The 25,979-nt window shown below is 46.6% G+C and overlaps 1 protein-coding gene across 4 annotated transcripts in view; it reads right to left on the reverse strand.

Annotated features, from left to right (window-relative positions):
- Positions 1-25,979, reverse strand: part of PDE2A (phosphodiesterase 2A) — a 243,949-nt gene that overhangs the window by 16,734 nt on the left and 201,236 nt on the right. For all 4 annotated transcript variants that reach the window (XM_058185121.1, XM_058185118.1, XM_058185120.1 and 1 more), the window contains 15 exons: positions 25,206-25,274; positions 23,605-23,735; positions 22,151-22,262; positions 15,523-15,562; positions 15,191-15,254; positions 14,033-14,111; positions 12,745-12,922; positions 11,240-11,352; positions 10,895-10,972; positions 9,793-9,915; positions 8,012-8,082; positions 4,797-4,919; positions 4,301-4,388; positions 2,772-2,819; positions 163-237 (listed from right to left, as the gene is read on the reverse strand). In XM_058185121.1, the coding sequence (XP_058041104.1) occupies positions 163-237; positions 2,772-2,819; positions 4,301-4,388; positions 4,797-4,919; positions 8,012-8,082; positions 9,793-9,915; positions 10,895-10,972; positions 11,240-11,352; positions 12,745-12,922; positions 14,033-14,111; positions 15,191-15,254; positions 15,523-15,562; positions 22,151-22,262; positions 23,605-23,735; positions 25,206-25,274 (1,392 nt within the window). The remainder of the gene's footprint in view (positions 1-162; positions 238-2,771; positions 2,820-4,300; positions 4,389-4,796; positions 4,920-8,011; positions 8,083-9,792; positions 9,916-10,894; positions 10,973-11,239; positions 11,353-12,744; positions 12,923-14,032; positions 14,112-15,190; positions 15,255-15,522; positions 15,563-22,150; positions 22,263-23,604; positions 23,736-25,205; positions 25,275-25,979) is intronic.

Here is a 25,979-nt window from a genome sequence, read left to right on the forward strand (position 1 = left end):
ACTCCCAGAACCCTCCCAGTTAGCATAGCCCAGGGCCACCTGGGGAGGGGACGGGTGCCAAAGAAGTCAAGATCGTATCTACTATACCCTTGCCATAAAAACCCCGGCTCCCTTTTTAAAAGCCCCCTCCCCAATTTCTCACAGCCTGTCCAGGAAGCCCACCTTGCGAGAGAAATGATCGAAGATGTTGCAGCCGTGGGTGTTCAGGATGGCGATGGCTTGAGCAAAATGGTGTCTCTAAGACAAAGAAAACACAACAGAGATGTCAACGAATATGTTGCATAATTGCACTCATAAATCAATCGTTTTGTGCCTATCAGATCGTGCAGTGGGATACAGGTAGCCCTCGCCTCACAACCAATTCTTTAGCAACCTTTTGATGTTACAAGAATGCTAAGAAAAAAGTGACTTATAATCTGTCCTCATACTTACAGCCGTCGTAGAATTCCCCAGGGTCACATGATCAAAATTTGAGGACTGGCATGTATTTATGACCGTTGCACCCTCCTGAGGTGGGGGGGGTGTCGTGTGAATCACCATTCACGACAAGGAAAGTCACCTGGGGAAGCCGGATTTGGTTAACAACCGCGTGACTCATTTAACAATGTTGGCGATTCACTTCACAATGGTGGCAAAAAAAAATAATGATGTAAAAATCAGCACGTGACTCACTGAACAATCTGCTTGGCCAGTAGAAATTCTGGGCCCAAAGGCAGTCGTAAGTCAAGGACTTTCTTGTAGAGGATTTGATCCCACAGAGCAGGGTTGGTGATAGAAATATTGCCCTGACCCAACTCCCCGAACACAGCAAACCCTCTGAAGTGAACTCAAAGATTCCTTTATTAGGAACGCCGGCAGCCCAGCAAAATAGTTTCTCTCTCAGGCTAACAAGTCTGTCCGGCAGGGAGATGAATAGTTGTCTATCCCGTGTATTCCTCTTCGCCCCCTGCCTTTTATCCCCAGAGCTAGTGTGGGCTTCGCTAGCAGCGGTGGCTCTTCTATCCCAAGGACCGGCCCATAGATTTCCACTGCTCTCCTCTCCTCTGTCTTCTGCTTATCTATGTGTCAGACACTGGGCCCAGCTGTTCCTCCTCTTCCTCATCAGTCACCTCCAGACCTGGGGGCTTTTGACTCTCCATCTGAGGACTGACGGACAGCCCAGGCTCCGCCCCTCTCTCCCCCACCTCTCTCTGCCAGCTCCATTCCCTCTTCCCCCTCGGAGCTCTCAGGTTGCCTGGATGCTGACCCCAATTCCCATGCCTCTTCCTCCTCCTCTGATTCGGCTGCTGACAGGCCACAATAAATATACTGGATTCACTATCCCATCTGTGTCTCCCAGCAGGGCCGCCAGGGTGGGTGTTCAAAAGAATCAAGATGGCGGACTTGATATAATTGAAACTTTATTTTTCAATAAAAGGTTGTTAAGCGAACTGGCTCCCCCATCGACTTTGCTTGTCAGAAGGTCGCCGAAAGGGATCACGTGACCTCGGGACACCGCAAACAGTCCTAAGTACCTGCCAGTTGCCAAGCCTATGAATTTAGATCACGTGACCGAGAGAACGCTGCAAGGGCCATAAGTGTGGAAAATGATCGTAAGTCGCCTGTTTTAGTGTCGTCATAACTTCGAACCAGTATTCGAAGTATACTGGTATCAAGGCTACCAGTATTGGTGACTATTCTGCTCAGACCCAAGTTAATTTCCAGGGATTTCCCCACAAGCTACGGAGAAAGGGCATCCTGAAGACATTTCAACCCACCGGATTTTCTCTCCTGCCTGGGCCAAATTTCACTCTAGTTCCCATCTGGCAAAGAAGGCAACGGATTCCTGAATCCACAAGAGATGAAGCCTCACGTGACCTCCATCACAGTCGCCTCCTTTAGTTTATCGGGATGGGATAGGGTCTCCTGCTTGAGTAGGGTGTTTGACTAGGAGACCTCAGAGGTCCCTTCCAGAAGAGGAGAGGAGAGGAGAGGAGAGGAGAGGAGAGAAGAGAAGAGAAGAGAAGAGAAGAGAAGAGAAGAGAAGAGAAGAGAAGAGAAGAGAAGAGAAGAGAAGAGGAATGGAATGGAATGGAATAAAATAGAAAGAGAGGAGAGGAAAGGAGAGGAGAGGAGAGAGAAGGATGAAGAAGAGAAGAATAGAATAGAAGAATAGAATAGAATAGAACAGAATAGAATAGAATAGAGAAGAAAAAAGAAAAGAGGAGAAGAGAGAAGAATGGAGAAGAGAAGAAGAAGAGAAAAGGGAAGAGAAGAGAAAAGAAAAGAAGAGAAGAGAGAAGGATGGAGAAGAGAAGAAGGAGAAGAGAATAGAGAAGAGAAGTGAATAGAAGCAAAGAGAAGAGAAAGGAAGGGTTGCAAGGGACCTTAGAGGTCTTCTAGTCCAACCCCCTACTCAAGCAGGAGACCCTATCCCATTTCAGACAAATGGCTGTCCAGTCTCTTCTTAAAAGCCTCCAATGATGAAGCACCCACAACTTCTGGTGGCAAGCTGTTCCCCTGGTTCATTGTCCTCACTGTCAGGAAATCCCTCCTTAATTCCAGGTTGCTTCTCTCCTGGATGAGTTTCCCTCCGTTGCTTCTTCTCCTGCCCTTCAGGGGCTTTGGAGAAGACGGTGGGCTCCCCTTCCCCCCTGGCTCTTCTTTGGGGCAGCCCCTCAAAGATTGGAAGGCGGCTCTCCTGTCTGTGATTCCATGTTCTAGTTGCCCTCCTGTTCTCTACACAAACGCTTGATCCTTCCTGGCTACGGGGCTCTTCCTCCTTCCTTTACCTCCATGACGGATCCTTCGGAACTGTACAGAGCGGCGAGAACGGATTTCTGGAAGAGAGAGAGAGAATGGAGACCTGTCTCACTGCAGAGGCTGGGCAGGGGTGAAGGAGACCCCCAAGGCAGGGGTGAAATCTGAACCGGTTTGCTACTGGTTCGCGGCCTACGCAGTGCGCACCACGCACCAAATGCGAGGTGCGCGTGTGCACAGTGCACACCAAAAGGAGGCATGGGATAAGTAGAACAGCGTGTGGAGAGTGGGAGGGAGGGTGATCAGCTATGGCGCGCGTTCTTTTTTTTTTACTTTTAAAAGCATTCGAGACAATGACAAATCCGCATATAGACGAGAGGTCGAACGACTAGCCTTGTGGTGCAACCAAAACAATCTGGAACTGAACACACTCAAAACCGTAGAAATGGTGGTAGACTTTAGGAAAAACCCTTCCATACTTTCACCTCTCACAATACTTGACAACACAGTATCAACAGTAGAAACCTTCAAATTTCTGGGTTCTATCATATCGCAAGATCTCAAATGGACAGCTAACATCAAAAACATCATTAAAAAAGGACAACAAAGAATGTTCTTTCTGCGCCAACTCAGTAAGCTCAAACTGCCCAAGGAGCTGCTGATCCAATTCTACAGAGGAATTACTGAGTCTGTCATTTGCACCTCTATAACTGTCTGGTTCGGTTCTGCAACCCAACAAGAAAAACACAGACTTCAGAGGATAATTAGAACTGCAGAAAAAATAATTGCTACCAACCTGCCTTCCATTGAGGACCTGTATACTGCACGAATCAAGAAGAGGGCCGTGAAAATATTTGCAGATCCCTCGCATCCTGGACATAAACTGTTTCAACTCCTACCCTCAAAACGACGCTATAGAGCACTGCACACCAGAACAACTAGACACAAGAACAGTTTTTTCCCGAAGGCCATCACTCTGCTAAACAAATAATTCCCTCAACACTGTCAGACTATTTACTGAATCTGCACTACTATTAATCGTTTCATAGTTCCCATCACCAATCTCTTTCCACTTATGACTGTATGACTATAACTTGTTGCTGGCAATCCTTATGATTTATATTGATATATTGACCATCAATTGTGTTGTAAATGTTGTACCTTGATGAACGTATCTTTTTTTTTATGTACACTGAGAGCATATGCACCAAGACAAATTCCTTGTGTGTCCAATCACACTTGGCCAATAAAAAATTCTATTCTATTCTATTCTATTTTTTCAGCCGAAGAAAAAATGCTTTTAAAAGTAAAAAAAAAAAGCCCTCTGATAATCGCACGGCTCAGCTGGGCATGGGAGGGGGGCAGGGATTTTTGCTACCAATTCTCCGAACCACCCGCCGCCATCGCTACCGGATCAGGCGATCCGGTCCGAACCGGGAGCATGCCGCAAGGGGGGGGGAATGGAATGGATGGTTCTTTGTCCAATGCTGCATCTAGCAAGACCCTCCCCTCATTCTCCCTTGCAAGGTGGGGGGGGGGTGAGGGGGCTTTCCAACTTTACCGATGCCACTTGAAAGGAATTGTTGGTGCCTCGGTGATCCAAGTCGTGACACATGCAGGAGATGAACAAGGCGAAGATTTCGATGTCTCTAAAGGGAAGAGAAAACAACGGACACAATCAGCTCTGAACTGCATTAACGGAGGGGCAGGATCAAAATCACGTGAAGGGTTGGTCCCTTCTTTACAATGCCTTGGTAAGGCCACACCTGGAATACAGGTAGTCCTCGACTTACAACAATTCATTTAGTGACCGTTTGGTTGCCGTGCCACCAAAAAATGTGATTTACGAAGGAAATTGCTTTGGAGAGCCTCAACGGGTCTTTGCTGGGCACCCCGACTTTCCACAAGTTGAACAGGGACCAAGAGTTGCTGGTTCAACCTCAGCTTCCGTTGCCCCGAGATGCTTAAGATCCTTTTCATGCATCCTGCAGCCCGGTAGGGTCTCCCTCCCCGATGACCCCGGGCGTAAATGAAGCCCATCATCCACGTCCACTTACTCCAGATAATTGACGAGCTCCAGATTCTTGTACAGCAGGTAGCAGAAGTGGGACACGGAGAAAGCGTGCGTCCAGTTGTGATAGGGGGGGTCTCTGTACCCCTTCTTCACCATGAGGCAGAACCTGAGGAAAATGAGACACACACACACATACACACAAAGAGACAGCGTGATGATCCGGGACACAGCACAAAGATAACACAGGCAGCTGGCAGTTCAAACCGTCCCTTTATTGCTACGATTTTCCCCAAACGCTCCCACGTTTCTGGCAAGTCCCAGAACAAAGTGATCACACACACACACCCCTCAAGCAGCCTCTGGATGCAAATAGTCTAGCCCAAAAACTGTGAGCACCACGGCTGCACAGCAAGACATCCAACCAGGCCAGTCGTGGAATTCAGGAAGCAAAGGAGCAAGGCAAGTAATCCAGAAATCCAGAAAGAATGCAAGGAATCCAGGAAAGTTCAAACCCTCCAGGAATTCAGTGTTCGTTCCTGACAAATGCCCCTCCCCACAGCGTCTCCGTACGTCTCGGTCCCCAGGTGTGCCTTGTGGAGAGGGGCGGGGTGCTCTCTTCCCAAATAGCTTGGTCACTCTACACCAGGGGTCTCCAACCTTGGCAACTTTAAGCCTGGTGGACTGGAGTTGAAGTCCTCCAGGCTTAAAGTTGCCAAGGTTGGAGACCCCTGCTCTACACTGTTCTTGTTGTGGCTCCAGCTCCCACCCCCGGACCTGGCCCCCTGCCAGAAAGTGACTCAGAGAGTGAGGGGGAAGGGCCGTCGGGGCTCCCCTCTGCAGGGTCGGCCTCTCTGGCTCAGCTCCAGGAGCCAGAGGCAGGCCAGGTGGAGGAGGTGACGAGGCCTCTGTCTCCTGTATCTCCCCCCACCCAGGCAACGCTTCCAGACCCACCTGTGGACAATCAGTCCTGGTTAGATCCCAGGTTTCGTAGACAAGAGAGGCGGGAACAACAAAAGAAGGGGTGGGGCAGGCCTAGAGAGTGCTGAGTCACGGAGCCATACCCCACAGGGTATAAAAGCAGGAGGGGCTGCTCTACTACTTCGTGATGGACAAAACAAACTGACTGGAGAAAACTTGAGCTGAATTATTTGACTGAGCATTTGGCCTGGATTGCTGTTTGTAACTGACTTCCTGGTAGCTCCGGTAACAAGCTTCTGTGACGTCGGCATCAGGGAAGATAAAGAAAACCTTGGCAGATGTTCACTGGTCTGCGGCCAGAGCTGATAGCTGCCGTGGACTAAATTGCTGGCTAATTGAGTCAGTTCACATGTCTCCCAGACTGAGGTGGTGGTGGGGGGACAGAACAGTTCTCGCCTTCTCTCCTCTCTCCGTGCTTGAGGATCAGGAGGGGGTGGTCCTTGCTCATCATCTGTCTCTATGTTCACTGCTTAGCCTCTCTTGGTCATCCTGCCCCCTCTTCCTCTCTGCCTACAAGCCATCCCAGTTCTGAAAGGCCTGACTAGCCCCGCTCCTCCCCATTTTCCTCCGAAGCCGCCCCCTCGACCTCCCTTCGGCTCTGTGTCTGGCTCATCTTCCTCTGCAGATTCAGGTCCAATGAGGGGGTGGGCATGATAGACAGTCACCAAGGGCAGACCCCTCCCCCCCGCTTATTTATGCCCAGAATTTAAAACCAAGCAGCCATTTCCCCTTCTTAAGACATTTGCTTCCTCCCTGTGTCTTTCCCCCCCCCCCAAAAAACCCAACCAAAATCCAAACCCCAATACACACTGCACAAGAATAGAGGAATCACAGAGTTGAAAGGGACCTTGGAGGTCTTCTAGTCCAACTCGATGGCCAAAGCAGGAGACGTTTTGGCCTCCATGATATAAAAAGACGTTGAGGCTCTGGAAAGAGTGCAGAGAAGAGCAACAAAGAGGATTAGGGGACTGGAGGCTAAAACATTCACTGAACGGTTGCAGGAATTGGGTAGGTCTAGTCTGATGAAAAGAAGGACCAGGGGGGGACATGATAGCAGAATTCCAGTAATTGAGGGGCTGCCACAAAGCAGAGGGAGTCCGCCTCTTCTCCAAAGCACCTGAGGGCAGGACAAGAAGCAACGGATGGAAACTAACCAAGGAGAGAAACAATCTGACATTAATGAGAAACTTCCTGACATTGAGGACAATGAACCAGTGGAACAGCTTGCCACCTGAAGTTGTGGGTGCTCCAACACTGGAAGTTTTTAAGAAGATGTTGGATAACAATTTGTCTGAAGTGGTGTAGGGTTTCCTGCCTGGGCAGGGGGTTGGACTAGAAGACCTCCAAGGTCCCTGTTATTGGTATCCTGTTATTTCTGGATCTTCACGGTCTACCAACCAACCTCACAAATCTCTAGACGTCAGTCCAGAAGAGGCCGTGGGAAGCTGCTTCTCCTTAATCAAGCTTCAAGGGCTTGACCGCTATGTCCCTAGTGGGCTGGGCATTCTTGAAAAAGACACCACCCCCCATGGGCCTCTCTAGCCCTACTTTGTCCTCCTGTGTTGGTCCTTCCAGGTAGTCCAGACAAGAAACCTCCCCTATGAATACTAAGGCTATTTTATTGGGGGGGGGGTTGGAGTCCTTGGTGGTCTCTGAGCTGGGTTATTTCATGACCCAACTAGGGAACAAACAACATCAGGGCTATCATGATCTTCATCGTTAATTGAAGTAGTTGAACTGGTTTCATGACTAGTTGCATCATAAGGAGGAGCAGGAGGATTCTGGGGTCCTCGGTGGTCTCTGCGCTTGGCAATTTCCTTGCAGACATTTCATGACCCAACTAGGGAACGCCATCAGTGCTAGAAGGGAGGGGTCTCACCCTTATTTTTACATACTATTAAACACCTGCAAGAAAACCATCAGGCTCAGAGAGCACCAAGGACCCTACAATCCTTCTCCTCCTCCTCCTCCTCCTCCTCCTCCTCCTCCTCCTCCTCCTCCTCCTCCTCCTCCTCCTCCTCCCTCACCCCACAATCCCCACCCCTTCTAACACTGATGATGTTACCTAGTTTGGTCATGACATGTCTGCAAGAAAACCACCCAGCACCAAGGACCCCAAAGTCCCCTTTTCTGTGGACCTCCTCGGATGACGCTGTGCATTAATTGACGCACTAAGCCTGGTGTCCGAACGGAGAAGCAAATCGACTCCTTTTATAACTTCGGGATCCCGAAGAAGAAGAAAAATGGAAAAACCGGCTTGCCCCCTTCTCCCGACCGTACCTGACCAGGGTTTGACGGTCCATTTTGTAACTGCTGATGAAGTTCATGTCCTGGAGCATGCTCAGAATGGCCTGTGGGGAAAGGAAAGGAAGAGAAGGATGAGCTGAGGGGAAAAGATTGATAGCGAAACATCCTTCCTCCCTCTCCTCTTTCTTTTCCTCCCTCGTCTTCCCTTCTCCTTCTCCTCCTCTTCCCCATCCCTCTCCCTTTCCCTCTCTCTCCTCCTTCCTTCCTTCATTCCTCCGTCTCCTCCCTCTCCCTCTCTGCTCTTTCTTCCTCCTCCAACTCCTCCCTTCACTCTTCCTTCTTCTCCTCCCTTCTCCTTCTCCTCCTCCCTCTCCCTCTCTCCTCCTTCCTTCCTTCACTCCTTCTTCTCCTCCTCTCACTCTTCCTCCCTCTCTTCTTCCTCCACCTCCTTCCTTCACTCCTCCTCCCTTCTCCTTCTCCTCCTCCCTCTCACTCTCCCTCCCTCTCGTCTTCTTCCACCTCCTCCCTTCACTCCTCCTTCTTCTTCTCCTACCTTCTCCTTCTCCTCCTTTTCCTTCCTTCCTTCCTTCTCCTTCCTTCCTTCCTTCCTTCCTTCCTCCCTTCCTCCTCTCCCTTCCCTCTCTCTCCTCCTTCTCCTCCTTCTCCTCCTTCCTTCACCTCCTTCTTCTTCTCCTACCTTCTCCTTCTCCTCCTTTCCTTCCTTCCTTCCTTCCTTCGTTCCTTCCTTCCTTCCTTTACCCTTCCTCCCTTCTTCTCCTCTTCCTCTCCCTCCCTCTCCTCTTTCTTCTTCCTTCACCTCCTCCCTTCACTCCTCCTTCTTTTTCTCCTCCTTCTCCTCCCCTTCCTTCCTTCCTTCCTTCCTTCCTTCCTTCCTTCCTTCCTTCCTTCCTTCCTTCCTTCCTTCCTTCCTTCCTTCCCCCCTCCTCCCTTCTTCTCCTCCTCCCTCCCTCTCTCTCTTTTTTCTCTAACGCCATCACTCTGCTAAACAAATAATTCCCTCAACACTGTCAAACTATTTATTAAGTCTGCACTATTAATCTTCTCATCGTTCCCATCACCCATCTCCTTCCACTTATGACTGTATGACTGTATCTTTGTTGCTTATATCCTTATGATTTACAGTATATTGACATTGTTTCCTGATTGCTTATTTGTACCCTGTGACTATCACTAAGTGTTGTACCTTATGATTCTTGATGAAGGTATCTTTTCTTTTATGTACACTGAGAGCGTATGCACCAAGACAAATTCCTTGTGCGTCCACTCACACTTGGCCAATAAAAAAATTCTATTCTATTCATTATTTGATGTTTGATGTTTTTCAACCTGCATAACCTCCCGAGTCCCTTGGCAAATGTGAGGTTGTAAAATGAGGCAAAACTCACTGGACAAGTTGTTTCGCTTAGCAAAAGAAATGATGGGCTCATTCATCCAATCAATGAATGAATGAATGAATGAATGAATGTGAATTGATCAATGAATGAATCAATGAATGATTAAATGAATGAATTCATCAATGAATGAATCAATGAATGAATTGAACAATGAATGAATCAATGAATGATTAAATGAATGAATTGATCAATAAATGAATGAATGAATTGATCAATCAATGAATTAATTAATCAATGAATGAATGAATGAATCAATGAATGAATTGATCAATGAATGAATGATTCAACCAACCAACCAACCAACCAACTAACCAACCAACCAACCAACCAACCAACCAACCAACCAACCAACCAATCTTTCCAGGTGCTTTAAGCAGGCAAATCAGAACTCATGTTTACCATCGATGTGTCGTCCTCAGGAAGCGATCGTGGTGTGTACGTGAATTTGGCGAAGTTTGGGTCGATTTGTGAAACTGGGATGATTCCTTCGTGGAGAAGTTTGGTGTGCTCATCATCGGATACCTGGAAGAGGAAAATGACTCAACATTTCCAAGCGGAAACTGGATGGGTGACTTCTTCTTCTGATGCCAGGCCCCAGAGAGGAGACACAAAGTGGATGGATGGATGGATAGTTAATGATAGATAAATGATGGATGAGATAGATATAGATATATAGATGGATGATAGATAAAATAGAGATGAGATATATATATGTGTGTTAAATTGTGTTAAATTTAACACAAAATAGTTTGTCATGAAAGTGACTGCCTGAGGGCTCCTGGATTGGGGCTGAAAGATGAAAGGAAGCAATATGCTTCTTCCCATATTTGGGTAAACCAGGTTGCTTCAATAGAAAACTCATAGATGGATGGATGGATGGATGGATGGATGGATGGATGGATGGATGGATGGATAGATAGATAGATAGATAGATAGATAGATAGATAGATAGATAGAAGGAAGGAAGGAAGGAAGAATGCATATAGATACTGTAGACAGATATAGATGATATATAGATTGATATACAGACATATAGATCTCTCTCTCTCTCTCTCTCTCTCTCTCTAAAAATAGCAAATGGGTGCAAATCTTTTACTCAAACTTCCTGAAACCTCCAAGTAAGTTACGCAGACCTAATCCACATATCAAAGGAGAAGGTCTGCAAAAGAGTTAATTAAATTAGGTCTCCCACCGGAACTGCATGTTCACAAGAATACATACCCTACACACTCACACACACGCCCGTCAATTGTCACTCTAGAATCAGCACGTAGATACCTCCACTTTCAGGACACGCTCCCCTATAAAAACTATGTCGCTGTACCCCATTTCTCCGTAGCTGCCCCTAAGGCCAAACCTCCTGGCTTTTAGGGGATAAATATTTCTGCTTCCTTCCCAGCTGTCTGGATCTCGTTTTTATTTCTTCTTGTGCAACCCCAGCTTGAGTCGGAACCCCAAATTATTCTTCTGCCCGGGCCCTTCATTTTAGCCTTCGGATTACCTTCATGTGGTACATCATCATTTCGTTGGCCAGGTGGCTTCGGTACTGAGCCTCATGGACCTTCTTGTAGAGCAAGGACTGTAGGAAGAAGAAGGAAGATTTTGTTTAGTCCGTCCTGGTGCAGGCAGCCTATTAAGAAGTTAATTTTCTGGGGGTTTCTTTCCCCAGAAGGAACCAGGTGGATGTGCAACCTTCCATCCGGATGCATTGGGATCCAGATCCCGGAATTTCCCAGTGGATCCATCTGACCCTCTGTACCCGGAGGCTGCTCGGCTCCACCCGGACAAGAGCCGAGAGCCATCAGGGGAAACAAAAAAAGAGAGAGAGAGAATAAAACTCACGTACATGAGCGATGCTGATGCCACAGTAGATGGAGAAGGCGGTGGCCAGATCCTCGTCGAATTTGCTAAACCATGGCCCGTTGATTTTATTGACCAGCTCTGCCACTCCAATCACCTCTGGAAGAGAAAACAGTGATGGGAGAGGAAGGAGGAGGAGGAGGAAGAAGAAGAAGGAGGAGAGAGGAGGAAAAAGTAGGAGGAAAATGGAGGAGGACTCATTTCTCTAGGGCAGGGGTCTCCAACCTTGGTCCCTTTAAGACTTGTGGACTTCAACTCCCAGAGTTCCTCAGCCAGCAAAGCTCCACAAGTCTTCAAGTGGTCAAGGTTGGAGACCCCTGCCCTAGAGCTACCCCCTGCCCTGCTTGGTTATGAGCCAGCCCTGTGATGCAGCTGCAAAACAGCTGAAGGGCATTTTCGGCAGAGTCTTCCGAAGGGCCCTTTTTTTTCCCCGAATCAAGAAAGTTGTTCGGGTGAATTTCTGTCTGCACCGGTCAGCACCCGGTTTTGGAAGGGCTCGGACTGGAGGTCAGTAAAAGGGCAGCTTTAAACCTTGGCCGCTTTCAGATGGGTGGACTTCAACTCCCAGAATTCCCCAGCCAGCTAAAGCTATCTTCCTTCCTTTCTCCTCCCTCCCTCTTTCCTTTTCCTTCCTTCTTTCTGCCCTCCCTTCCTCCTTCCTTCCTTTCTCCCTCGCCTTCCCCCTCCATCCCTCCATCCCTCCCTTCCTCTTTCCTTCCTTCCTTCCTCTCTCCTTCTTTCCTTCTTCTTTCCCTCAATCCTTCCTTCCTTCCTTCTTTCCCTCCCTTTCTTCTCTTCTTCCTTCCTTTCTCCCTCACTCTCCCCTTTCCTTCCTTCCTTTCCTTCCCCTCCTTCCTTCTCTCCTTCTTCCTTGCCTCCCTCTTCTCTTCCTCCTTTCCTCCCTTGTTCCCTCCTCCCTCCTCCTCCTCTTCCTTATTCCTTTTTCCCCTCCCTTTCTTCTCTTCCTCCATCCTTCCTCCGTTTCCCCCCTTTCCTCCCTCCCTCCCTCCTTCTCTCTTCTTCCTTGCCTTCCTTTCTTCTCTTCCTCCTTCCTTCCTCCGTTTCCCCCCTTTCCTCCCTCCCTCCCTTCTTCTCTCTTCCTCCTTGCCTTCCTTTCTTCTCTTCCTCCTTCCTTCCTCCGTTTCCCCTTTCCTCCCTCCTCCTTCTTCTCTCTTCCTCCTTGCCTTCCTTTCTTCTCTTCCTCCTTCCTTCCTTCCTCGTTTCCCCCCTTTCCTCCCTCCCTCCCTCCTTCTCTCTTCCTCCTTGCCTTCCTTTCTTCTCTTCCTCCTTCCTTCCTCCCTCGTTTCCCCCCTTTCCTTCCTTCCTTCCTCCCTCCCTCCCTCCTTCCTACAGATTGTGTCTCCTTCTGATCACTTTCATTGACTTGAAAGACAGACCACCTGCCAATCCAGGATGTCCCTCTCTTAGGACGGTCTGAAGGCGTCCTGGCACCCTGGACTCGCGTATCTCCCCCACGAATGGGCAGCTCACCCTGATTCTCGTCTTTGATGGGGAAACAGAGGATGTTCCTCGTGCGAAAGCCGGTGCTGTCGTCCACGCCGCGGTAGAAGAGGGGGTGAGAGTAGGCGTCTTTGATGTTCAGGATCTTGCCGGTGGTGGCCACGTGGCCGGCGATGCCCTGATCGGCTGGAATCCGGATTTCATAGCTCTGTCAGCAGGGAAGGCAGAATCTGCTGCTTACTCCAAATATATCTCGGTTTTGCTTTACTTATCCCATAAAACTGACACAAAGAGCGGAACAAATATAAAACGGCGATGAAAGGAAAAGGAGAACATGGAGAAAAGAAAGGAACGCAAGACAATTACCTGACCTTAGGACCTTTCGCCGCGAACTTAAAACCTATTTATTTCACATGGCTGGACTGGCTTGATTGTTAAAATTTTAATTTAATTTAATGGGTTTTAAATTTCTGTAATTTTATACGGTGTAATTTGTATTTTAAATTTCTTTGGCCAATTGAATAAGTTTTTTAAGGGTTGTTCTTAATATTGTATGTGTTTGTGTTTGTATTTTATTTGGTTGTTCACTGCCCTGAGTCCTTCGGGAGAAGGAATATTATTAAATATTATTATTATTAAATATTATTATTATTATTAAATATTATTATTATTATTATTATTATTATTATTATTATTATTATTATTATTATTATTATTATTATTATTATTATTATTATTATTATTATTATTATTAATAATAATAATAATAATAATAATTATTTAAATTATGCATAAAGAGAAAGAGGGTTCCGGTTTGCAGAGTGGAATCCGTGTTTCTCAACCTGGGCCACTTTAAGACGGGTGGACTTCAACTCCCAGAATTCCCCAGCCAGCCAGGAATGATAGAGTTGGAAGAGACCAGAAGGGTCATCTAAGTAAGGGGTCTCCAACCTTGGCAACTTTAAGCCTGGCGGACTTCAACTCCCAGAATTCCACAGCCAGGTGCTGACAAGCCAAGTCAATGGGGGGGGGAGCTGGATTTGCTTAACGACCACGTGATTCACTTAACAGCTTCACGGATTTGCTTAACGACTGCAGCGAAAGGAAAGGGAGGGTTGTAAAACCAGGCACGATCCCCTTTTAATCTTCCTTAGCGATGGAATTTTTGACCTAAGTTGTGGTCGTAAGTAGAGGACTACCTGACTTAAGCCTCCTCTCCTTCATTTGGAATGACAGAAGAGTTGGAAGGGACCTTGGAGGTCATCTAGTCCAACCCCCTTAGTTTCTTTCCACGCTCGCGTCCTACTAGTTTTCTCACCTCGTCATCCACCACACCGCCGTCAAATACCTTGGCCACCAACTCATGGCTGCTCCGGTCCAGCAGGAAAACCGAACATCTGGAAGGGAATTGTTCCCCATGAGGGGAAAGGGGTTAGGAGAGAGCCCGGCGGAGGGGAAAAGGGGGAAGAAGGGAAACTCAGGCGCAGGGACAGCTGGCCCCCATTCCGGGGGTCCTTGGACCAATTCCCCACTCCAAGAGAATAGGCCGCTCTGCCTATGGGCGGAGAATGGCTGGAATGTACTTTGCTTCTATTCCTTCTCTATTTCATTTCTTCCCTTCTCTCTCTCTCTCTCTCTCTCCTCCTTACTTTCATCTTCCCTTCTCTCCCGCTCCATTCCTCCTTCCCTTCCTCTTCCCCCTTTCTCTCTTCCTCCCTCCCTCCCTCTCCTCTCCTCCTCCCTTTTTTCCTTCCTTCCTTCCTCCCTTTTCTCCCTTCTTTCCTTTCTTCCCTCCTTCCTCTTTTTCTCCCTCCCTCCCACCCTCCCTCCCTCCCTTTTTCTCACCCCCTTCCTTCCTTCCTTCCTTCCTTCCTTCCTTCCTTCCTTCCTTCCTTCCTTCCTTCCTTCCTTCCCTCCTTCCTCACTTTTCCTTCCTTCCTTCCCTCCTTCCTCACTTTTTCTCCCTCCCACCCTCCCTCCCTCACTTTTTCTCACCCCCTTCCTTCCTTCCTTCCTTCCTTCCTTCCTTCCTTCCTTCCTTCCCTCCTTCCTCACTTTTCCTTCCTTCCTTCCTTCCTTCCTTCCTTCCTTCCTTCCTTCCTTCCTTCCTTCCTTCCTTCCTTCCTCCTCTCCCTCCTTTTCTCCATCTCTCCCTCCCCGCTCCCTTCCCCTGCTCCTCCCCATCTTTTTCCCCACTTTCTATTTTTCATCGATTACTCCACCCAGAGTCCACAAACCAGAAGCGGGAGCCATCCAGGAAATTCTTGAAATAAGTAAACTGAAGTCTAAAACCTGGAACCCACCCCCGCCATGCTCTCCCCTCCAGCATTAGGAGACACTGTGCGCAATCCAGAGACCCCCCCTCTCTCCCCCCCCTCTCTGTCCCGTGGCTGTTTTGGCTGCTCCTCAAGCATATCGCCTCCCCCCAAGGGGGTAGCTGTAACCACCAGGCCCTCCTGCCCAGGATGAGACCCACATTTCAGCATTGCTGAGATTCCGGGCTTCCGTGATTATCTCCTGCAGCAGCACCGAAACATCATCTGAAAAAGGAACATGGCAGAGAGAAGCTCAGAGACCCAGATAGTGGGCTCAGACATATTTTATTTTTTTGGGGGGGCTGGCTATTCCCACCCCACCTCCACTGGAAAGGAACCCTGCCAACACCCCCCCCGCCGCCGCCAATGTCAGGGAATACGGCCGAATCATCATCGGAGCCTCTTGAGTGGTGGGCCTGGAAGCAGAGACCTCCCAGGTCAGGGCCTGCTTTCTCCGGCCCTTAGCCGGTGCTGGGTGGCCTCGGATACCTACCCAGGTGAGTGAAAAGGTTCTTGGCCACTTGCAAAAGAGCCTGCGAAGAAGAAAGACAGGTGAACGCGCTCGTTCTTCCTAAGGTGTTTTTTTTGGGTGGGGGGGAAAGGAGACACACTACTACCTCTTATCCCAATCCTAAACTGCTCGGAATAAGCGAAAATCAGAGCTGGAAGGGACCTTGGAGGTCTTCTAGTCCAACCCCCTGCTCAGGCTGGGAACCCTACACCATTCCAGACAAACGGCTGTCCAGTCTCTTCTTAAAAACCTCCAGTGTTGGAGCATTCACAACTTCTGGAGGCAAGTTGTTCCATGGCTTAATTGTTCTAAGTGTCAGGAAGTTCCTCCTTAGTTCTAGGTTGCTTCTCTCTCTGATGATTCTTCATCCAAATTGGACATAAAGTCATAGGGCTGGAAGGGACCCTAGCAGAAGTCCTTATAGTATATACCATTCTGAATAAATGGCTGTCCAATCTCTTCTTGAAGACCTCCATGTGTGATGGAGCACACATCATTTCTGGAAGCAAGCTGTTCCCCTGGTTAATTCTCTGTGGGGGCACCTACCCTCTGGAATGAGCTTCCCCCAGGACTTCGACAACTTCCTGACCTCCGGACCTTTCGCTGCGAGCTGAAGACGTATTTATTCTTCCGAGCAGGACTGGCATAAAAAGGGGGTTTTAAATTGGATTTTAAATGGGGTTTTATTTTATAATATGTATTTTATAATTTAATTTTATTGGCCATATCAAATAAGTTTTTTAATAGTGATTTTATTGTATTGTATTGTACTGTACTTTATTGTACTGTATTTTATCTGGCTGTTAACCGCCCTGAGTCCTTCGGGAGAAGGGCGGTATAAAAATTAAAAATTAAAATATTATTATTATTATTATTATTATTATTATTATTATTATTATTATTATTATTATTAATTGTCCTCCCTGTCAGAAATTTCTCCTTAATTCCAGGTTGCTTCTCTTTTTGACTAGTTTCCATCCATTGCTTCTTGTCCTGCCCTCTGGTGCTTTGGAGAATAGGCGGACCCCCTCCTCTTCTTTGGGGCAGCCCCTCAAATACTGGAAAACTGCTATCATGCCACTCTTGGTCCTTCTTTTCATTAGACTAGACATACCCAATTGCTTCAACCGTTCTTCCTGAGATCTGAGCTGCAAGCCTGCAGGAGATATCTTGAAACCTGGCAGAAGTTCAACGGGTTTTGACCTTCAAAAGCTTCAGCAGCTGAAGACCAGCTTGTCTGGAGGATCCCCTTCTTCTCCTATCTGGTGTCAGGGTTCCAAGGAACACCCCCAATGAAAGAAAGCTCTGAGGCTTGAGGTTCCTCAAAGTTCCAATTTATTAGAGATGTCATGTTGGCACAGCTGGGAAAACCCGAAACTGAAAGCTTGCAGGTTTTCCACACCCAGTTGACAGTTCACAGCCCTGCCCCGCATCCACAAGTTCATCACATTGTCCAATCAACTCTTCACACTCAGTTGGATACAGTCTTCAGGCAGCCTACATCAGACACAGGCAAAAATCCTTGAATATGGGATGTTGTTATGACTAACTTTCTACTGCTCCAACAACAACCCCCTCCCAACTTCCCCAGTTAAATATGTGGCAGTTAAGAAGCAAAAAGAAAATTGCCTTCCAAAACTGACATCTAGATCTGAAGGCCTTGCCTTCGAGACTTTCTCCAGATCCATCCCATCACCCAAATAGAGGGGGTGAGGTGGGTCTTTGTAAGGGTAGGAGAGCTTTTTCTGTGGTGGCACCCCATTTAGCGCATCCTGGCATCCCCGTTACCATCATTCTTATCCTGGGTGAAGACTTTTCTATTTTCCTAGACCTCTTAATCTGATTTTAATTGTGTTTATGCCCTGTGATTTTAGATTTAGATGACTGCCTTTCTATCATCCCAGGCCTTTTAACTGGCTTAATTGTATTTTAATGACATTTTAATGTACGTTGTTTTAGTCTTTTGAATGACTGCCTTGCAGCTGTCTCATTTCCACTGTGTGATGTCTTTATTTTGCACTTTATTTGATTTTATGTGTGTAACTGTGTTTTTATTGTAAACGACCTAGAGATCTTCAGCTGTCAGGCAGTTTAAAATTTTTAAACAAAGAAAGGAATGAACCGATTTTATTTCCCCATCTCCTGAGACCTCTACAGGTGGAAGAGATCTGCAAGCTTCGTCCCTTCAGGTGAAGCCCCACATCTGAATTCACGCAATATAGGAAGCTTGGTTGACCTGACTCTGGTTAAGCTATCTTTGGCTATCTGAATATGTGGTGCTAGTCCAACTCTTGGGCCGAGCTTCTGGTTCAATCTGTTGTGGGTATGTGAATAATTCTGTATTTCTTTATTTATTTTGTCATGTTTATGCAGTGTAATTAGAGATGGAGACCCTTTGAGAGCTGTATGGAACAAATTTTCATTTTAATGTATGCTGATTAGTGCACATTCAAAGTGATAAAGTTATTATTCTACAATATTCTGTTCTGTTCTGTTCTGTTCTGTTCTCTTCTCTTCTCTTCTCTTCTCTTCTCTTCTCTTCTCATTCTATTCCTATTGCTATTTCCATTCCATTCCATATTTTCTATTCTATTCTATTCTATTCTATTCTATTCTATTCTATTCTATTCTATTCTATTCTATTCTATTCTATTCCATTCCATTCCATTCCATTCCATTCCAACTATTCTATTCTATTCTATTCTATTCTATTCCATTCCATTCCATTCCATTCCATTCCATTCCATTCCAACTATTCTATTCTATTCTATTCTATTCTATTCTATTCTATTCTATTCTATTCTATTCTATTCCATATTTTCTTTTCTATTCCATTTCATTCCATTCCATTCCATATTTTCTATTCTATTCTATTCTATTCTATTCTATTCTATTCTATTCTATTCTATTCTATTCCATATTTTCTTTTCTTTTCTATTCCATTCCATTCCATTCCATTCCATTCCATTCCATTCCATATTTTCTATTCTATTCTATTCTATTCTATTCTATTCTATTCTATTCTATTCTATTCTATTCTATTCTATTCCATTCTATTCCATTCCACTCTCTATTCTATTCCATTTCATTCTTTATTTATTCCGTCATGGTTATGTAGTGTAGATCGGAGGGGGTGACCCTTTGAGAACTGCATGCAACGAAATTTCATTTTAATGTATGCCGATTAGTGTACATTCAAAGTGACAATAAAGCTATTTCTAAGTCTTCTAAGTCTGAAAAATGGCTCCATTCTATAACAAGGGTGTTAATTTACTTATTCAGTTATGGTTGCCACACTATTAAAAAAGATGTTGAGACTCTAGAAAGAGTGCAGAGAACAGCAACAAAGATGATTAGGGGACTGGAGGCTAAAACATATGAAGAACAGTTGCAGGAACTGGGTATGTCTAGTTTAATGAAAAGAAGGACCAGGGGAGACATGATAGCAGTGTTCCAATATCTCAGGGGTTGCCACAAAGAAGAGGGAGTCAAGCTATTCTCCAAAGCACCTGAGGGTAGAACAAGAAGCAACGGATGGAAACTAATCAAGGAGAGAAGCAACTTAGAACATACTTATTTAATTGTGCAGGACTGAGCTAGATTTTAAATTTATGGTTTTAATTGGGTTTTATTCTTATATTTTAATTAACGGGCTTTTAGAATAAGTTTTTTAACTGTTTTTATATTGTATTTATGTGTTTTTTAAGTGCCTGTGAACCGCCCTGAGTCCTTCGGGAGATAGGGCGGTATATAAATATGATTAAATAAATAAATAAATAAATAAGAACTAAGGAGAAATTTCCTGACAGTGAGAACAATTAATCAGTGGAATGACTTGCCGTCAGAAATCGTGGGTGCTTCATCACTTGTTAAGAAGAGACTGGACAGCCATTTGTCTGAAATAGTGCAGGGTCTCCTGGCTAAGCAGGGGGTTGGACTAGATGGCCTCCAGGGTCCCTTCCAACTCTGTTATTCTATTGTGTGAAGGTAGGAACCTTTTTCAGATTCCTTGATCCACCGGCTCAGTTCCTAAATGCATTTGCAATCAAGTTGATTGATTATGATCCATCGAGTTCCTGTCAACTCTTAGTGACTCATAGATTCGTCCAGTAACAATTTGTCCCTAACCTGGTTTACAATAAATTAGCCTTTGGTAAACACATTGCATGCAGCTGTTTCGGGTATAAGGCTTGCAATATTTTTCCAAGCAGGACCACAAGAGGGAGCTCCGACACAGTTCTGAATGGGTTGTGTGCAGGTTGGGAACTGAAACTTCTTTCTGTGCGTGTGTGTGTCTTTGTGTGTCTTTGTGTGTGTCATTTTCCTCTCCTGCACTCAATCTTGATGGGTTGACAGAACCCACAGAGCCACTAGAGGGCAGCAAAGAGAAACAAGGTCTCTGGTGCCATCTGGAGGTCATTTAGAATATCGCAGCCCAAACTACAGAAAGTTTTTCGGAAACCTATAGATGGCTAACCTTTTGGCCATCGCGTGCCAGGAGGGGTTGTGGAGGGGATCGTGTGTGCATGCCCACACCCATAATTCTATGTGCCCCCGCACACACAACCCCCCCCCACCTGCTCCTGGCATGCGATGGCCCGGTGGGCCCGTTTTTCCCCTCTCAGCTGGCTCCAGAGCCTCTCTATGAGTCTGGGAAGGGCGAAAACAGCCTTCCCCATCCTAGAGAGGCTCTGGAGACTGGGGATGGCAAAAAAATGTCACTTCCTGTCCAACCAAAAGTTGGTAAATGGGCTGTTTCTGTTTTCGGAGGGCCTCCAGGGTGGTAGAAAAGGCAGTTTTCGCCCTCCCCAGACTCATAGAGAGGCTCTGGAGCCACCTGAGAGAGAAAAATAGGCCTTCCTCACCACCACCCAGGCCCTCTGGAGGCAGGAAACAGCCTGTTTCCCTACTTCTGGTGGGCCCAGAAGGCCTGAAAATCAGCTGGTCGGTGCGCTCATGCGCACTGGAGCTGAGCTCGTGTGCCCACTGATATGGCTATGCATGCCATATAGTAGTTCCCCATCACGGCTCTAGATATTTCTAACTCCTGGGTGTTTTGAATTACGAGGCTTACAAACTCACCACATCTCAATGTTAGAAGAAAGTTGACGATCTTCTTCTGGAAAAGTATGTAAAGTGTACAGCCTTATCGGTACTTATCTGAAATGGTTTAGGGTCTCCTGCTCAAGCAGAATACCTCCAGGGTCCCTTCCAACTCTGTAATTCTGTTTCTATTTCTTTGTACACGTATGTCTACTCAAAAACCAATCCCAGCAAACTCAGTTGGCTTCCTGTGAGATAGAAGAACAGCCTTCTTCTAGCCCAAAGATGGTGGACATCAGTTCAAGTCGTCTCCTTGTCAGTGTGGGTGCTACCTGCCAAGTGATGGGAATGGAGGCCCATCAAGGTCGGAGGGCACCAGCTGTATCATGTCTCAGAAATGGGTCTTCTCACCAAACTTCTGTTGTGGTCCGCCAGCAGCCTGCGGACCTGGCAGCAGAGTCGGACAGTGAGGAGGTTGTGGGGGGAGGACCATGGGCCAGTCCTGGAGTCTAGGAAAGGCTCAGACGAGGGCTCTGTGTCGGAGGCAGAGAAAGGGCCATCTGGGAGATACGTGCTGCCTCCGGAGCCTCCAGAGTCGGACCTTAGTGAGGCAGAGGAACAGGGGGAGCCTGTTCCCAGTGCGCACATGCACAGAGCTGCCAGAAGGCAAGAACAGTTAAGACAAAAGGGGCGACTCGGGAGTAAGGCTTGGAGATGATTGGCCCTTCCCATAAGACCTAAAAGAGGAGCAAAGGCCTTTGCAGGAAGCAACGTTGTTAATTCTGTTCCGTTTAAAGCCTCAAACACAGCTTTGAGGGACCTCTTTATTCCAGATGTTCCCCACTTGGTAGATTGATTTCAAAGACCATGATGCTCATGTCAACCCTGAAGTGAGCCTGGCTGAAGCCATCTCGGAGGCTTCAGGGTTGCCACACAGCAGTGTGGGGAGGGAGGAAATAGTTAGATGCGATTTTGTAGCCAAAGCGATAACGTTTTCCTGTAGGAACCAAGGACATTCTCACAGGTGGCTGGCCAGAGGAGGAGCCGGTAACCCAGCAACCAGCCAGCCCCTGGATTGGACAGCGTGACCAGTGACTTGGAGGGAAGGGGAAAACTTTCAATTAGGTGAAAGCCGCGGGAAATCTCAGAGTCATCTTTCACCCCTTTGTGCCAATATGATGTAACCCATACACCAGGGGTAAAATGCTCCTGGTTCGGACCGGATCGCGCGAACCAGTAGCGATCATTTGCTGCTGGTTCGGCAATCCGGTAGCGATGGTGGCGCAAAGCTCCGCCCACCTGCCCGAGTGTCATTACTTCCTGGTTTTAAGGAGGTTTTGCGCATGTGCAGAAGGTCTGCACGCACATGTGATGCGCAAACGCGGCCCATGCACTTCCGAACCGGTAAGGAAGGTAAGTAGATTTCACCCCTGCTATAAACTGTCCTTTGAGGAGCTCCTTTGTTTTCTACAGGCGCATTACTTGGAATGTCGACAGCTCGATCTCGGGGCTACCTGGGGGAATAACAAAGCCCACGGACAGGTGGGTGGGTGGGTGTAGCCCTTACCTGACACTCCCACTTGAGTTTCTGCTCCTTCTGGAAGGCCAAGGTGCTGGTCAGCACCGTCGAAGTGTAGCAGAAGCAATGCTGGATTTTGTAGACATCGGCTTCGGTGTAGCTGCCGGAAACGGAGAAGAGCAAGGAAGAGGATTAGAGGACTGGAGGTTAAAATATCTGTTAGCTGCGGTTCAGCAGTTCAAATCTCACCGGCTCAAGGTGGACTCAGCCTTCCAGCCTTCCGAGGTGGGTCAAATGAGGACCCAGATTGTTGGGGGCTAGAGGCTGACTCTATAAACTGCATAGAGAGGGCTGTAAAAGCACTGTGAAGCAGTATATAAGTCTAAGTGGTATTACTATTCCTTCCTTCCTTCCTTCCTTCCTTCCTTCCTTCCTTCCTTCCTTCCTTCCCTCCCTCCCTCCCTGTGGTTAAAATGCAGTATTGTAGGCTAATTCTGCCCACTGCCAGCAGTTCAATCCTGACCGGCTCAAGAAGACTCAGCCTTCCAACCTTCCAAGGTGGGTCAAATGAGGACCCAGATTGTTGGGGGCAAGAGACTGACTCTGTAAACCGCTTAGAGAGGGCTGTAAAAAGCGGTATATAAGTCTAAGTGCTATTGTTATTGTTAAAATATACAAAGAACAATTGCAGGAATTGGATATGTCTAATTCAGGGGTCTCCAACCTTGGCAATTTTGAAGTTTGTGGATGTCAACTCTCAGCAAAGCTGGCTGAGGAATTCTGGGAGTTGAAGTCCCCAAGCCTTAAAGCCTCTGGTGGCTCAGACTGTAAGACAGTCTGTTATTAACACAGCTGTTTGCAATTACTGCAGGTTCAAGTCCCACCAGACCCAAGGTTGACTCAGCCTTCCATCCTTTATAAGGTAGGTAAAATGAGGACCCAGATTGTTGGGGGGCAATAAGTTGACTTTGTATATAATATACAAATAGAATGAAGACTATTGCTTGACACAATGTAAGCCGCCTTGAGTCTTCGGAGAAGGGCGGGATATAAATGCAAACAATAAAAAAAAAGTTGCCAAGGTTGGAGACCCCCGGTCTAGTTTAATGAAAAGAAGGATTAAGGGTGACATGATAGCAGTCTTCCATGATCTAAGCAGGGACTACCGTAAGGAAGACAGGGTCCACTTATTCTCCAAAGCCCCTGAAGGCAGGAGAAGAAGCAACGGATGGAAACTCATCAAGGAGAGAAGCAACCTGGAATTAAGGATAAATTTCCTGACAGTGAGGACAATGAACCAGTGGAACGGCTTGCCACCAGAAGTTATGGAAGCCCCATCACTGGAGGCTTTCATGAAGAGACTGGACAGTCAGCTGTCTGGAATTGTATAGGGTCTCCTGCTTGAGCAGGGGTTGGACTGGAGGACCTCCAAGGTCCCTTTCCAATTCCATGGTTCCGTTAAAGGCCCTGTTCCTCGGAGTACGACCGAGTCCCCAACTCACGTCTCTCCACCAAGTTTGTTGAAGGCACAGGCCAAGGCCACCACCTGGGAGGTGGCTCTGCTGACCACAGGGACACACAGCATGGAGGTCACCTCGAAGCCCAGCATGGTGTTCAGTTGCTTGTGCTCTTCCTGGAACGAAAGAGGACAAGGTTGGTGTGAACCGCTGCGGTGTTTCTCCTCTTCATCAAGACGCCCTACGAAGAGACCCCCGGTTCATTTAGGGGGGGCAAAACAACCAGAGAATCCGTAGTTCCTTTCCCAACCAATGAGCTTAATTAAAAGTCTTCAGCTTTCCTGATGTACACAGCACGATAAATTACAGGCAGTCCTCGACTTATGAACACAATTGAGCCTGAAATTTCTGCTGCGGAGCGGGACGGTTTCGTCCCATTTTACAACCTTTCTTGCCACAGTTGTTAAGCGAATCACCGCAGATGTTAAATTAGTAACAAGGCTGATAAATGAATCTGGCTTCCCAATGGACTTTGCTTGCCAGAGGTTTGCACAAGGGGGTCACGTGACCCAGAGAGGCTGCAACTGTCATAAATATGAGTCAGAATAGCAGAATATTCTCAGTCTGCCTCTGCCTCTCTCTCTCTCTCTCTGTCTGTCTGTCTGTCTATCTGTCTCTAGCTAACTCTATCCATCAATGCATCAATCTCTATCTTTCTATCTATCTATCTTTCTATCTTTCTATCTATCTATCATCTATCTATCCATCCATCCATCCATCCATGATCTATCTATCTCTAGCTAACTATCTTCCTATCCATCCATGCATCAATCTTTCTTTCTTTCTTTCTTTTTCTTTCTTTCTATCTATCTATCTATCTATCTATCTCTCTCTCTCTCTCTCTCTCTCTCTCTCTCTCTCTAGCTAACTTTCTATCCATCCATGCATCAATCTCTTTCTTTCTTTCTATCTATCTATCTATCTATCTATCTCTAGCTAACTATCTTTCTATCCATCCATGCATCAATCTTTCTTTCTTTTTCTTTCTTTTTCTTTCTTTCTTTTTCTTTCTTTCTTTCTTTCTTTCTTTCCTTCCATCCATCCATCCATCCATCCATCCATCCATCCATCTATCTATCTATCTATCTATCTATCTATCTATCTATCTATCTATCTATCTATCTATCTATCTATCTATCTATCTATCATCTATCTATCTCTAGCTAACTATCTTTCTATCCATCCATGCATCAATCTCTTTCTATCTATCTATCTATCTATCTATCTATCTATCTATCTATCTATCTATCTATCTATCTATCTATCTATCTATCCATCCAGGCATCAATCATCTTCTATCTTATCTATCTATCATATGTATCTTATTTTTATTTTATTTATCTAACTATTTCATAGAATCCTAGAATTCTAGAGCCGGAAGGGACCCTGGAGGTCTTCTAGTCCAACCCCCTGCTCCGTTGCCAAGTGCCTGAATTTTGATCACATGACCATGGGGATGCTGCAATGAACATTCGTGTGAAAAACGGTCATAAGTCTCTTTTCTCAGTGCCACTGTTGTAAGTTGAGGGCTACCTGTATTATGACCCAAAGTGGGGAACCCAACCCTCTGTTTCTGGTGGACCTACCAAGCTGATGTCCTGCAGGATAAGCGATTGCTTCACTTCCACAACTTTTCCCAAGTGTCCAACGGTTAACTGGGTGAAAAACAGAGAGAGGGAGGGAGAGTTGTGGGGAAGAGAGGTCATGAGAACAACCAAACAGAGAGACTGGGATGGAGGAAGGACTTCAGAGCTAGGAAACTGAGCTTCGGTGGAATGTTTGAATGGCTGGAGAAGACTCTTTCCCTTGGGACTTCTGGAGAAGAAGATTCCCTTCCCAAGGTACAGGTCAACCAAGGTTCTTGGGATCTATGGAAAGCGGTCTTATGAGAAGGTCCATCCATCTCCACAAAAAATCTTAGTCTTCAGAATGAAAGGTGTAAAATAAATGAAGCCCAGAACTGACTTGGGACTTGGTTGGACCCCTGTCCTGATAACAGTTAGAATCGACCACTTGCTTGCCTGTCTTATGACCCCATGAGAGAAAAGCCGCTCAAAATTGCTAGAGGAGGTCATGGACAACAAACCATAATCGAATAAAGGAGAATATTTGTAGCTCAGGGTTGACACGAGGGCTCCTTGGTGCTCTCTGAGCTTGCTTGTTTTCTTGCAGACGTCTCATGACCCAACTAGGTAACATCATCAGTGCTGTCTTCAATGTCTTTCAAAAAAATGTCTTCAAAAAAACAAGAGAGCACCAAGGACCCCTCACAAACCACAATAAATGCAAATCGAGAAAGAAATGGCCATCTCCTCGCATTTTAATTTTATGGGAGTTCCAGGTTCAGGTGCTTCAAGCGC

Source organism: Ahaetulla prasina, chromosome 5 (genome assembly GCF_028640845.1).
Source record: "Ahaetulla prasina isolate Xishuangbanna chromosome 5, ASM2864084v1, whole genome shotgun sequence".
NCBI lineage: Eukaryota > Metazoa > Chordata > Lepidosauria > Squamata > Colubridae > Ahaetulla > Ahaetulla prasina.